The sequence below is a fragment of the Solanum pennellii genome, chromosome 4, assembly GCF_001406875.1.
Source record: "Solanum pennellii chromosome 4, SPENNV200".
Classification (NCBI taxonomy): Eukaryota; Viridiplantae; Streptophyta; class Magnoliopsida; order Solanales; family Solanaceae; genus Solanum; species Solanum pennellii.
In genome coordinates, this window is record NC_028640.1 from 74329881 (window position 1) to 74343900 (window position 14020).

Here is a 14020-nt window from a genome sequence, read left to right on the forward strand (position 1 = left end):
AGCAGCAGCCGTGGGTGGCGATGCAGTACCCGGCGGCGGCGATGGTAATGCAGCATCCAATGATGCCGGCCCCACATTATCCACCGCACTATATGCCGTTTCATCCACAACACCATCACCACCTTATCCACCACCCACCGCACTCACCGTCACCGCATCAACAAGGTGGAGGTGGAGGATCTACTAATAATGAAAATCGAACGATCTGGGTGGGTGACCTTCATAATTGGATGGATGAGGATTATCTACGTAGCTGCTTTGCTACCACTAATGAGGTATAAGTCTGTACCAGTTTACGCTCATGCATATATTTATATATATTTGGTGCTCTGTTTTTTTAAACACGTGATTTATGTTTTTCTATAAATGTTTTCATGTGATTAATTACAGTAAAATCTGGATTTATTGAATGATGGCAGGTAGCTACTAAGTTAGCCGCCGTCACAAGTAAAGTTTTTATATTTTTTCCATAAATATCTTTTTGTACTTTCAGTGACAGGCCTAAAATGGAATGTTGATGATTGGGAATAGATAGTTTGTATGATTAGGCAATGCTTTAATTAGGGAATAGATAGTCTTCATTCTCTATTTTTCTAGAGGAAAATAGTCTGTAAATGGTAAGTTATTATTTCCATTGTGAAACTGGGGCAAGGCAATAATTTTACTACTTTAACTAGTACAGATTCTGTATGTCTTGAGGGGAGTAGCTTTGGAATTTTTATTAAAAAAACATGTGCAAAGATTGAAACTTTTGCTACCGAAGCCAAAATTTAAGATTTGTAAAGCTTATGCCAGCCTTAAATATTCCACCTTGAATGTTGTAACATGCTTTCAGAATTACTAAAAAGGTATAGTCTTGACGTTCTGGTTAACATGGATTCGTCATGTAATCTACTTGTAACGTCTCTGATTTATATGGTAACTTCTTTGATAGTCTGTGGGATTGTTTGGGTCTTGTTGGAGTATAATAATCTTAATATTAAATTTCCAAGTTCAGATGTTGATCTCTTTGCAGTAGGCAAGTTTAATGAGGAGATAAATAAAAGAACAAGTTTTTCTTAGAACATCTGTTTTCTCTTCATTGTTGCCTTTCTGATGTTCAGCAGAGTTTGGATGACAACCATTAAAATTGCTAATATTATGCAACTGTTATGTTATCGAGAGCTTTCTGAGAAAGCATCTCCCATTGCATTCTTTTGTCACACAACATTACTCTGTACTAACAGCACAACACACATGAATTGTTTTGCATATGTCAATGAACATGATATGTCTGCCCATGCCAATGAGCATGCTATGTCATGACACACCCAAGTTGGTGAACATTGAGGTTCTCTAGTATTCAAATTGAATGACAAGAAAATACTAAGTAATTAGTGACATCATATAGACTCCTGGTAGCTATTCAACATTTATTAAGTTGGAAGCAGAATGAGAAACTCTTGCATGATGATTCAGGCCATTTGAAATTCTTGAATGGGCTTGGAGGTTACATATTGACCCATTGCCCACCCAAAAATGATTTCTCCATATGGGGAAAAAGTCTTTGACCTCATGATTTTCTTGTCAGCTTATATGGTTCTTGTTTGTGCAGGTTGCCTCCATCAAGGTAATTCGCAATAAACAGACTGGTTTCTCTGAAGGGTATGGTTTTGTGGAATTCTTCACACATGCATCTGCCGAGAAAGTTCTGCAGACATATTCTTGCATGACAATGCCTAATGCGGAACAACCTTTCCGTCTGAATTGGGCTACATTCAGTATGGGTGACAAGCGAGCAAACAATGGTTCCGATCTGTCCATCTTTGTAGGAGATTTAGCTGCAGATGTTACTGATACCTTACTGCTTGATACTTTCTCCCTAAAATACCCCTCTGTTAAAGCTGCTAAGGTTGTCATTGATGCCAACACTGGTCGTTCTAAAGGATATGGTTTTGTAAGGTTTGGAGATGATAATGAGAGGTCTTCAGCTATGAATGAAATGAATGGTGTGTATTGTTCAAGCAGGCCTATGCGAATTGGTGCCGCCACACCACGGAAATCATCAGGATATCCACAACAATATTCTTCTCAAGGTAATGAGTGTTGTAATTTAGATATTTTTGCTGGCATTAATTATTCTATATCTCTTAACTTTTCTTATTTTTGCACAAGAAAACAATCAGACCCCTTTGGAAGGAAAGAAAAATGAGTTGCCTTGTTAGCAGTTACACCTCACAGTCTTTTCCATTAAAAAATGAGGATGAGAACTTTATTCTTACGGATTTCCTTTCACGAATGCTGTAAAGTTGGTGAAAAATGACAGAGACTGGAAGAAATGGATCTAATTGCAAAACCATTTCTGAGCATATATAGTAAAAAGAATAGTTCTTTGTTCTTTTTCTAATTTAGTAACTTCAAAGTGTGTCACATTTTGGTGCTACTGCCATTTCTGCCATTGAGACACTTGTGCAAACACCCCTACCCTGTAGTATTAGCGTTCTTGTAGAGGAGAATTTATCACTTGTGGACTAGCTATTTAACATGCAGTATCATGGTACTCCTAGTACTCGTGTGTCCTCTTGTTGCAGGGTGTTAAAATTTTGTTTTTCCTAGAAAGGATTTTCAATTTCCATATCGTGTACGCATGTTTCTCTGACTACTTGCCTTATTTTTATGGCCTTACTTAATATCTTCATGCCTTGCTTTTGATATTTGTATATTCTTTGAAATGACGACTTGGACTTAAAAGCAACAATTTTATTCTTCCAAGTCAACTTTGACGCATACATGTTCTCTTACATTCTACATGGTTTAGCTAACAAAATTTAATTCTTGAAGAAGAGGAGGGAAAAGAGAATGAACCCCTTTCCTCTAACTACTGAGAAATGGGTATATTCAATTACCTGGTTGTTATGTAGCTGCCTTCTTGAGGTTGTGTTTGTAACTTTCATCTTTGCTTGTAACTGTTTATTTTAGCTGATATTTTCACGTCAAACATGATTTTTTTAGTTGCAACAGGTATGTATCAGGTTTTGATTAGGCACCTAAAAGTGTGAGCATGAATGAGATTTGTGGTAACTTGATAGATATTAAATTGTCTGAGTCCATAAAGTAAATTAATGTGTTCCTTTCCTTTTTAACCATTAGGTTTTGTTTCCAATTTCACTTCATTTGCATTAGTTGTTTTTCTTTTGCGGTTTAACAGTATTTATAGTGAAAACATCAAAATAATGGTCCATTAATTTCAAAGCATTACTGTGGATGTTGTGGTAGTCGAGGTGACTGTTTTATATTTTTAAATACTTGCTTCTGAACTGCATTTGGTAGGTGGATACTCCAACGGTGGACCAGCTCAAGGATCACAACCTGATGCAGATTCTACAAATACCACAGTTTGTTAACTACTCTATTCTTTAATCTTACTCTTTTTCTAATTTTTGAGTCCCCTTGGCTAACCGATATCGTCATAGATTTTTGTTGGAGGTCTTGACCCCAATGTCAGTGATGAAGATCTTAGACAGCCTTTTGCACAGTATGGTGAAATAGTTTCTGTAAAAATTCCAGTTGGGAAAGGGTGTGGATTTGTGCAATTCGCAAAGAGGTATCTTGACAATAATGATTTTTCATGTCATTAGGTGTCTTATTAGACGGTAAATGTTCAGTAACAAATATATATAATTTGTCTGGCAGGAATGATGCAGAGGAAGCCTTACAGAAGTTGAACGGAACTGCTATTGGCAAGCAAACGGTGCGCCTTTCTTGGGGACGAAACCCAGCAAATAAACAGGTGTTTTCTCTTTCTTTCTCCCATTATGCCTTTGTCTCTCAGCTGTCGCTTCTTTGAAGTTTGCGTCTTTAAAACAAAAAAGAACTTCCGAACAGGCCAGTGAATTCTTAGGACAAGTCATAAATCTGGTGGAAAGCATCTGTCGTGTCGCATAATTTTCAACATTTCCTTAAACTTATGGAAATTTCTAGTTATGCTTGTTGGTAGAAGTGGGAATATCTATTTTCAAGCTGCATAAGCTCTCAGGAAGCTTTAGTGTGTTACAATAACATACTTGTGATTTTATGCTGTAAGGTGATCAAACTATCTGCTCCTCTGCCCCCCTTTCTGAGATGGTAGTAGCCTATTGATATGTTCTCTGTGACAAATTTTAAGTTGCTCCAGTTATGCAGTTAGACACCTGGTTCTTTACATTTTCTCCTTTTATGCTTGCATTGCATCAATTTCCTGTCTCCTTTCTGTTGCTTCTTTGAAGACTTATGCTTTTGGAGGAAAAATGGATCTCCCAGGCAGGTGGGACTAATGCTTAGAACAGTTATGACCACTGGCTAGCATCTGTTTCCGTAACAATTGTAAGGAGGAGCTTGTGATTATAGAAACTCTTAAGTTATGCTTGTTGGTAGAAGTGGGAATATCTATTAATACCAAAAGAAAAAGAGCTTCATGAATTGACAGCGTGAAATGACACTCATATTTATAAGCAATTTATATCGAGAAGCCATGGTAGTGAAATAACTATTGGTGGTTGAGACGGTATTGTTAAGCTGTTATATGCCATACTCTTCCACATGTCTCTCTCTATTGACTATCTATGCTTGTATTGCTGAATCTCTTTCCTGTGGAATATTGCAGCCACGATCTGATTTTGGGAACCAGTGGACTGGGCCATACTATGGAGGACATTTCTATGATGGTTATGGGTATGCATTCCCGCAACCGCACGATCCGGGGATGTATGCTGCTGCCTATGGGGCTTATCCAGTGTATGGTACTCACCAGCAACAAGTAAGCTGAAAGTCTGGCGCTGAGTTCCTCTGCTTGAATAGTGAATGTGCTTAATTTATTTGTTTCAAGCATGGAATGTAGAATTTAATCAAATCCCTCCAGATGAGGAGTGGAACTGAATTTTGACTGGATGTGTTAGTCTCCTAGGGATTCTATTAAACATTTATTTAGAAGTTTGGACTTTAGACATGAAACTTCTTGGATGGAATAAATCATAATCATCCACTGTGGTACATGTTATGTACTTCAGAAAGCGAAATGGTGCTTGCAAAATATTCAGATTTTCTGGATGCAAATCAATTCTTTTGATCTGCTTTTTGTGTTATTTGTAATGGCGATCCACTCTCACAAGCTGTCTTCTACTTGGATAGCCATTTTTTCTGGAACTTGTTTTGTTTCTTGAATTCTTCTGTAGTGTTAAGAGTGCAAGATGTGTAGGACCACACTTCCATCTCTTTCATCGCAGCGTAGGCTCGGGGTTTTGAGCCCCTTGCTCAAGTTTTTGGCAGATGAAACCAGTAATGACAGTGTGGCTCTAAGAAGCAGTGAGTTGGCCATCAATTTAGATGTTGTATGAACACCCACAATGGGAGTGCTAGCATTTCAAAAAAATTAATGATTCTTGGTTGGCACACCCAAAGTGCTGGCGAAGGCTAAGTTTGTATTTGTGCTGGAAAATCTCTCATTAGGAACAAAATGATAATAACTAACTATCAAGGTCAGCTAATTTTTTTACAAAGTTGATGCTTGCATTTGTTTTTATTTTTATTTTTTCATTTTGTGTTTGATAATTATATTAAAGTTCGATATAATTGGTTTTGAATAATTTAAAAGAGTTATAATACTATTATATTGCTTTTATTACGGTAACTGCATCAATTCTTTTCTTCAACCAACTTCACATAGAACCAAAGACGACCTATGTGTTAGAATTGAAGAATAAGGTTAATTTAGTTGGGATTATTGGGTCAAACAAAATAATATTCAATCATCAATTGGTTAGTTGGGACTACGAGTTAGGACAAAAGAGTGATGCTTATTGTGAAGAATTTATTTGTTTCTCTAGTCCTCTTTCTAAAATTTAAGTTTTGTTATTCCTATTCTTATCTCTATTTTTCGTTACTTATTCTTTCGATATTTTCTATTGTAATTCAATAATTTTAATGATGCCTTTATATTTGACTATCAAAAATATATAATACTTAGGTAATTCATTTTTCCCTTGAAACCTACATTATTGAAAGAAAAAAACGAGAAACAAACAAAAAAAAGAACTCATAAAAAAGTAGAGAATAAGCACGAGTACACTGCTGAAATGACCCATCGATCAAAACTCATATAAAGTAATAGTAAGGGAATTTTCAACCCTACTCTCTGTTTTAGTTTCAAATATGGAGTTTTCTATTTTTTTAAACAATCAATTTCAATTCAATTTTTTATTTTACTCTTTAAAAAAGAATTTTTTTTATTCTCTTTAATATCATATTATTATTTTTATTTCATTCTTATTTTTTTATTTCATGATATAAATTATCTACTTTTTTATTCCAATAATTACTTTATATAATAATTACTTTATATAATTCTTATGTGATACAAAAAATTATTTTTTCAATTTTTTATTTAGTTATTATATTTTAGTCAAAAACTTTTAAGGGAAAAGGGACGAATTTATCCCCGAACTTTAATAAATGGTACGTATATGCCCTCCATTATACTTTGCCTCTATATAATCCCCTGCCGTCCAATTATAGGTATTTATATACCTCTCTCACTAACGGACTCCTAATTTTTTACGCGTGTCTTAGTTCTATTATACTATCCGTTTGACCTCTTTTTTTAACCTATAATCCCACTATCCGCCCCATAATCCAATACCCACCCAATTTCCTCTCAATTTTGCTCATACTGGATTTGAAGCCTTCCTCTTCCTTTTCAACACACGCCTTGAATTTGGTGGGTGAAGAGTATGCAAGCAATGCAAATGACCTATGATAGTTGGTGGCCACAAAATTTTGAGATTTAGTTATCACTTCTTCCGGGAAAGCTATTATGAAGAACTCCTCTATACTCCAAACAAACGAGGCAAGAACAATATTTGAACCTATGATGAATTTGAACATATTTCTCGTCTTTGCCGTACAATTTTTGCTGTTTATGAAGATTATCTTCGTAATCCAAAGTTTCCACCTGAAGGAGGATATAGGCTTAACCCCAATTGGGTGTTTTAATTTGGATTCCTTTTAGAGGAAATTGGGCGGGTATTGGGTTATGGGACTTATAATAGGATTATGGGTTAAAAAAAGGATTAATTACATGAATATACAACTTAAGTTTACATATTCTCCATATTTCCCTTCTTTTTTTAAAAATTACTAAAATCCCTATTTTTAATAAATTTAATCTAACAGATACATTATTAAATTAGAATCCTAATTAATACAAACCAATTAAATCTTACCCCTAATTATACTCTTTATTTTCCCCAAATAAAATACTCATTTACACGACTCCCATAATTAATACTAACCCCTAATTTTACTCTTTCTTTTCCCCAAATAGAGAACCCTTTTACACCACTCCCACTAACCAATTAATCAACTGTTCATCTTCTTAATTTTGAAAATCAAAATCTCTTTATTCCATCCGTCCGACTTCCTCTAGGCTGTCCGCCATTTTTCTCTACCTGTCCGCCTTTGAAAATCAAAGTTGTGCTCTCCGTCCGTACGCCTTCGTCTAATCTGTCCGCCATCTCTGTCTGCCATTTTTTTCCAACAATGGATAACCAAAGTTCGAAGAATCATAAAACACAAAAAGAGGCACATGCAAAGACACCCAAGAAGAGGGGTAGAAAGCTTACAATGGCCATATCCAGACCTCCATTGCACGTATTTCGATTTTATTTATTTTTTTAAATTTTTTTTGTCACATGCAATGACTTTTTGAATTATCAGAAAAAATATTTTTATATTTTTTAAATTATTTATCTGATTCAGAAAATACTATTTTTTTTGTACATGTTGTTTATTAAGTATGAAAAATGTATAAATAAGTTGAAATTCAATTTTTTTTTTTATGTAAATCAAAACCCAGTTGCACATCCTCTTGGTTGTCACCTCCTTTTGGGGTTTATGCTTAATAGATCTTTAATAAGAATATAATTTTAATTTCCTGTATCAATTATATTTTTTAGATTATTTATCTGATTCAGAAAATACTATTTTTTTGTACATGTTGTTTATTAAGTATGAATAATGTATAAATAAGTTGAAATTCAAAAAAAAATTTATTGTAAATCAAAACCCAGTTGCACATCCTCTTGTTTGTCACCTCCTTTTGGGGTTTATGCTTAATAGATCTTTAATAAGAATATAATTTTAATTTCCTGTATCAATTATATTTTTTAGATTATTTATCTGATTCAGAAAATACTAACAGACTCATAATTGTAGTTAAACTTATGTATCAAGTATAACTTTGCATTTTTTGTATCATGTTAGTATTAAGTAGACAGACTTATAATTGTAGTTACACTTATGTATCAAGTTGACTNACAATGGCCATATCCAGACCTCCATTGCACGTATTTCGATTTTATTTATTTTTTTAAATTTTTTTTGTCACATGCAATGACTTTTTGAATTATCAGAAAAAATATTTTTATATTTTTTAAATTATTTATCTGATTCAGAAAATACTATTTTTTTTGTACATGTTGTTTATTAAGTATGAAAAATGTATAAATAAGTTGAAATTCAATTTTTTTTTTTATGTAAATCAAAACCCAGTTGCACATCCTCTTGGTTGTCACCTCCTTTTGGGGTTTATGCTTAATAGATCTTTAATAAGAATATAATTTTAATTTCCTGTATCAATTATATTTTTTAGATTATTTATCTGATTCAGAAAATACTAACAGACTCATAATTGTAGTTAAACTTATGTATCAAGTATAACTTTGCATTTTTTGTATCATGTTAGTATCAAGTAGACAGACTTATAATTGTAGTTACACTTATGTATCAAATACGACTTTGCATTTTTTGTATCATGTTAGTATCAAGTAGACAGACTTATAAATGTAGTTACACTTATGTATCAAGTACAACTTTGCATTTTTTGTATCATGTTAGGCTATAAAGTGTCTGTTAAGTATCAAGTACAATTGTTTCGTCTCCACATTTGATATATTTGTATCTGATATATAATTTTCTTTCTCCATCTCGGGTATGTAACAAGAATCACCAATGTTTGATTCAACAACGTTTAGAGCATTAGCGTCTCTTTGTCCACCTTCAATACACATAATTGCACCACTGCTTGAATCAAAAATTTGTAACTCCTATGTACTTTTATCATTTGTATCGATGCAAAGCGGATACATACTGAATCCAACCTCTTGCTTCTTAATTTCTATAAACAGCTTCACACCCATATCATTCCTAATTATCATCGGAGAAAATTTGCCCTCTACAATATATTGGATAATAAAATTTTTTTTCAATTCATCAATATTTAATTCAGTAGCAATTTCTGAGATTAGATTCATATATGAAATATTTTCTCCAATCACTATCCCATCACTTTTGTATTGATTGTATTTAACCTCACTCTCCCATATTCCTGAATGTCTTAGCAATATCGTAATATTCATTACGAAACCGGATACAAAATTACCTTCAAGGAAATTTTGAANTTTATTGTAAATCAAAACCCAGTTGCACATCCTCTTGTTTGTCACCTCCTTTTGGGGTTTATGCTTAATAGATCTTTAATAAGAATATAATTTTAATTTCCTGTATCAATTATATTTTTTAGATTATTTATCTGATTCAGAAAATACTAACAGACTCATAATTGTAGTTAAACTTATGTATCAAGTATAACTTTGCATTTTTTGTATCATGTTAGTATTAAGTAGACAGACTTATAATTGTAGTTACACTTATGTATCAAGTTGACTTTGCATTTTTGTATCAACTATAACTTTGCATTTTTTGTATCATGTTAGTATCAATTAGACAAACTCATAATTGTAGTTAAACTTATGTATCAAGTATGACTTTGCATTTTTTGTATCATGTTAGTATCAAGTAGACAGACTTATAATTGTAGTTACACTTATGTATCAAGTACGACTTTGCATTTTTTGTATCANTTACACTATGTGATTTACATAGTTTTTACTTAAAAAAAGGGGTCAAACGGGTAGTTCAATAGGATTAAGACTCGCGTAAAAAATTAGGAGTCCGTTACTGAGAGGGATATATATGTACCTATAATTGGACAGCAAAGGCTTATATGGATTCAAAGTATACGGAGGACATATACGTACCATTTATTTAAAGTTCGGGGGTAAATCCGTCTCTTTTCCCAATTTTAAATACCATAAATTGCACGAGAATATTATATAATATATAAATTAACGAACAAATTCAAATAAAATTGAAATACGATTAGATAAACATTACATAATCAATCAATTTTCGAAATTATTACGATACTCCCATAAATGCTCTATTAATGTATTACCGTATTCAAAATGATCATTTTTGTCCTTTTTATTATGTCCAGCTAAAAATTTGTTCAAATCGAAGATTTTCATCTAACACCATTTCTGTCGTTGGAGTTGAAGCCTCTACGATATCTTGAATTAGTGCATTAAGATCACGTTCATCCTCAATTATCACGTTGTGTAGTATAATATATGTAGTCATTATATCATGTATCACTTTTTCTCTCCGAAAACGTGACGGACTGACAATGATTGCAAAACTCTGAATTCTTGTTCAACATCTTTTTAACATGGTTCTTGAATTAGTGCATTAAGATCTAACACCATTTCTGTCATTGGACTTGAAGCCTCTACGATATCTTGAATTAGTGCATTAAGATCACGTTCATTCTCAATTATCACGTGTGTAGTATAATATATGTAGTCATTATATTATGTATCACTTTCTTTCTCCGAAAACGTGACGGACTTGCAATGATTGCAAAACTTCGAATTCTTGTTCAACATCTTTTTAACATGGTTCTTGTTTCATCGCGAATTAATTATTATTTTATTATTGTATTTTATGTTATATTTAAATTATTAAGTTATGTATTGTATTGTTATCTTGTATTTAAATTAAAATTTTCATCTTATCATTATAATTATGTGTATTCTTTATAATGAAAATTAACAAAATAAAATTTTATTTTTGTGAAAATTGTAAAAGAATATATTAATTTGAAACTAAAGTAGCAAATATTAAATAATATATTTTTTAAAATATTATATGCATTTAAAATGACTTATGAATATTAGATATTTAACTAATGAAACTATATGTAAAATAATATGTTAATTGGAAAGTAAAGGAAATAATAATAAAATATTGAAAAAGTAAAATAGAGAGTGTGATTTGGAGGTCGGTTGGAGAGGGCATTCTCTATTTTACTCTCCAAATTTAGAGAATGGAGAGTAAAATAGAGGTGGGTTGGAGATAGTCTAAGTATTGCATTATTTTTAATTACTTAGAGTTTTCGAATATTTTTAAAAATAAAATCGCTTATAGTATTAAATTAAGTCAAATCTTCTAATGTGAATTCGAATTAATTAAATATCATAACTTCATCAGACGAAAAAAGACTTTATTATCAACTACTAAAAATAAATACTACTCAAACAAATACCAAAGCAATAAGTTATATATTAATTGCCTAATATTTTGACAGCGGCAACGTACTAGTAGTCACCACAATGTGGTATCATGAAACAACTAGATATACGTGTTCTGCATGGCATGATACATGTCGGACGTCACATAGGACACAATTTTTTCATGTAGGGTGTATGTAGTATGAATGCGTCAATTTGTTTAATTTTATACAAGTTTAAGTGTCTACTTGTACACATCTAAAGTTAAGGGCCGTAGTTGCCAACTGACGCCAAGTTAAGGGTTATGTTTATGTATTATGCCTATATTTTTAATTTTATCTTCGATATATTATTTGATATCTGCATTGTATAGAGTAGTAAAGATTCTTTTATCCTTAACTAACCAGAGTTTTCAGATTTCCCTAAAAATGAAGTCGCCTTTAGCAAGAAAGATTTTACTTTGAAGTATAATTTTTCAATATGAATTCAAACTAGTCAAGCCTCATAAACCAGTAAGAAATAAAAAACCCAAAGAAATACGGTCTAATGCGATGAGCTCCATCCTATATGAAAAAAAAAACTTTTATTTTTATGGGACAAAAGAGGAAAATAAATTAGTTAGCAACACCACAGCGATCATTTAGAGAAAATGGTCAAAAGCCCCCCCCCCCAATCTATAGCCGGATTTCCAACTACACACTCATACTTTATGGGGGTCATATCACCCCTCTGAACTGTCTAAAACTGAAATAGTTACATCCTTGAAAAGCCATAACCACATCTATATTGATCTGTGAACTTCACGCGTTCGATACGTGAAAATTTAATTAATTTTTTTTTTCAATTTTCTTATAATTCCTTTCTCTTTTTCCTATACTCTTCCAGTTTCTTAAAATTCTAAAGCAACATTCCCAATTCCTTCAAATTTCTAAAGTAATTTCACCATTACTTTATACACCAAAGTCCATCAAAATTGGATTATGAGGAACAAGAGAGAGATGAAAGGAGGTGTGGGAGGGTTTTTGCTGGTGTTTTGAGTTTCGCCGGAAGCAGCAGTGGCGTTTCGTCAGAGACAGTGACAATGGTGACGTTTCGTCGGAGGAAGCAACAATGATAGCTTTTAACTGGTAGCAGTGGAGATAGGAAAACTAAAAAAATGAGGGGCGCAAAATAGAGAGAAAGAACAAGTGCAAATTCTCTCCGGAAAAATGAGGAAGAAACTTGTAATTGGTTACTTGAGATTTGAGATTGATAATTAAAGGATCTATAAAATAAAATAAAAATCTTATTTGAGAGTTCAATTGGGTTTGATGTAAACCTAAATTGATTTTTTTTTCCAAATATGATCCAAATCCCATTTTTAGGTGATATAAATAGATCTCATTTTACTTTTAATTGATTTGAATGGTTTATAAAAATTTCTTAAATGAGATTTTAAAAGCTTGTGTGAAATCAACCATGGTGAATCCGGTGAAGATGGTGGTGGCAATGATGGTTTAGAGATGGTGAATGGTGGAGGAATTTGATCTTTATTACTATGGAGAAGACAATAAATAAATAAATAGAAACATATGTTCTTAAAAATAGATATTAAAAATAGAGTTTTAATATTAAATTTTTTTGCTCACTCTCTCAAAGAGAGTGAGATACACTCACTTTGCCAGCTAAGCGTTCAGGGAGGTAATAGTTTCAGTTTTATAAAATTCAGAGAGGTGATAAGACACCCGTAAAGTATGAGTGTGTAATTGAGAATCCGACTATAGATTGGGGGTGGGGAGGGGGCGCTATTGGGCATTTTCTCGATCATTTATTAATCAATGTCTCAATATTTTAACAGATGCATATTAATCACCACAATATGATGTGTTGAACTTGAATTTGATAATCTGAGAATTTACCTATTTTATTGAACCGAAAAAATCTTTTCTGAAATTGATTTTAATTTTTTAACATATCGAGGCTTAATTCAATTTGATCTTTCCTTAAAACCAACTATAACAAGGCTAAATAATTCAAGTGTTTAACATATCGTGACTTGATTAAATTTGAATTTGTCATTGCAAAAACCAACTCCAACAAGGGTAGATAATTCTAAGTGTTTAGTTGTCACATTGAGCCTAGATTAAATTTAAATTCACATCGAAAAAATATTCTCTTTAAATAGACTATCCAAATTTAAAATTTTTATAGCAACATTCCAAACTTAGAGGGCTAAATATGTAATTTTGTTAAGTTTAAACATACATATCGAAACTTTTCGGTAAAAAAAAAAAAAACTAACTAAATTGGGTGTGATTATGATGAGTAAAGATTAAACAATTCCAAACATGACTTTTGCCTCACTAAAAGAGGAAAAAATGATACTAGAATCACTTTATTGAAAAAAAAAAAACTTTGTTAATTAATTAATTCCCCCACATTATTGGTAATAAGACCCAAAAAGAAATCAAATTTAATTATTTATTTTAATATGTTGCATCATGGGATACACACCTAAGACACTGTTCCTACCAAAGCCACATCCTTATCACAACCGTTGATTTGCCGTCTAATTGTCGCTTCATTCAAATTAACGGATTGGATAAGATCTTTCTATCCCC

The 14020-nt window shown here is 32.3% G+C and overlaps 1 protein-coding gene across 1 annotated transcript in view; it reads left to right on the forward strand.

Annotated features, from left to right (window-relative positions):
• Positions 1-5083, forward strand: part of LOC107017930 (polyadenylate-binding protein RBP47-like) — a 5790-nt gene extending 707 nt beyond the window's left edge. Inside the window, exons 2-7 of the mRNA XM_015218225.2 lie at positions 1-275; positions 1595-2075; positions 3310-3374; positions 3453-3583; positions 3673-3769; positions 4622-5083. Coding sequence (XP_015073711.1) covers positions 1-275; positions 1595-2075; positions 3310-3374; positions 3453-3583; positions 3673-3769; positions 4622-4783 — 1211 coding nt within the window. The 3' untranslated portion in view covers positions 4784-5083. The remainder of the gene's footprint in view (positions 276-1594; positions 2076-3309; positions 3375-3452; positions 3584-3672; positions 3770-4621) is intronic.
• Positions 5084-14020: the final 8937 nt, after the last annotated feature.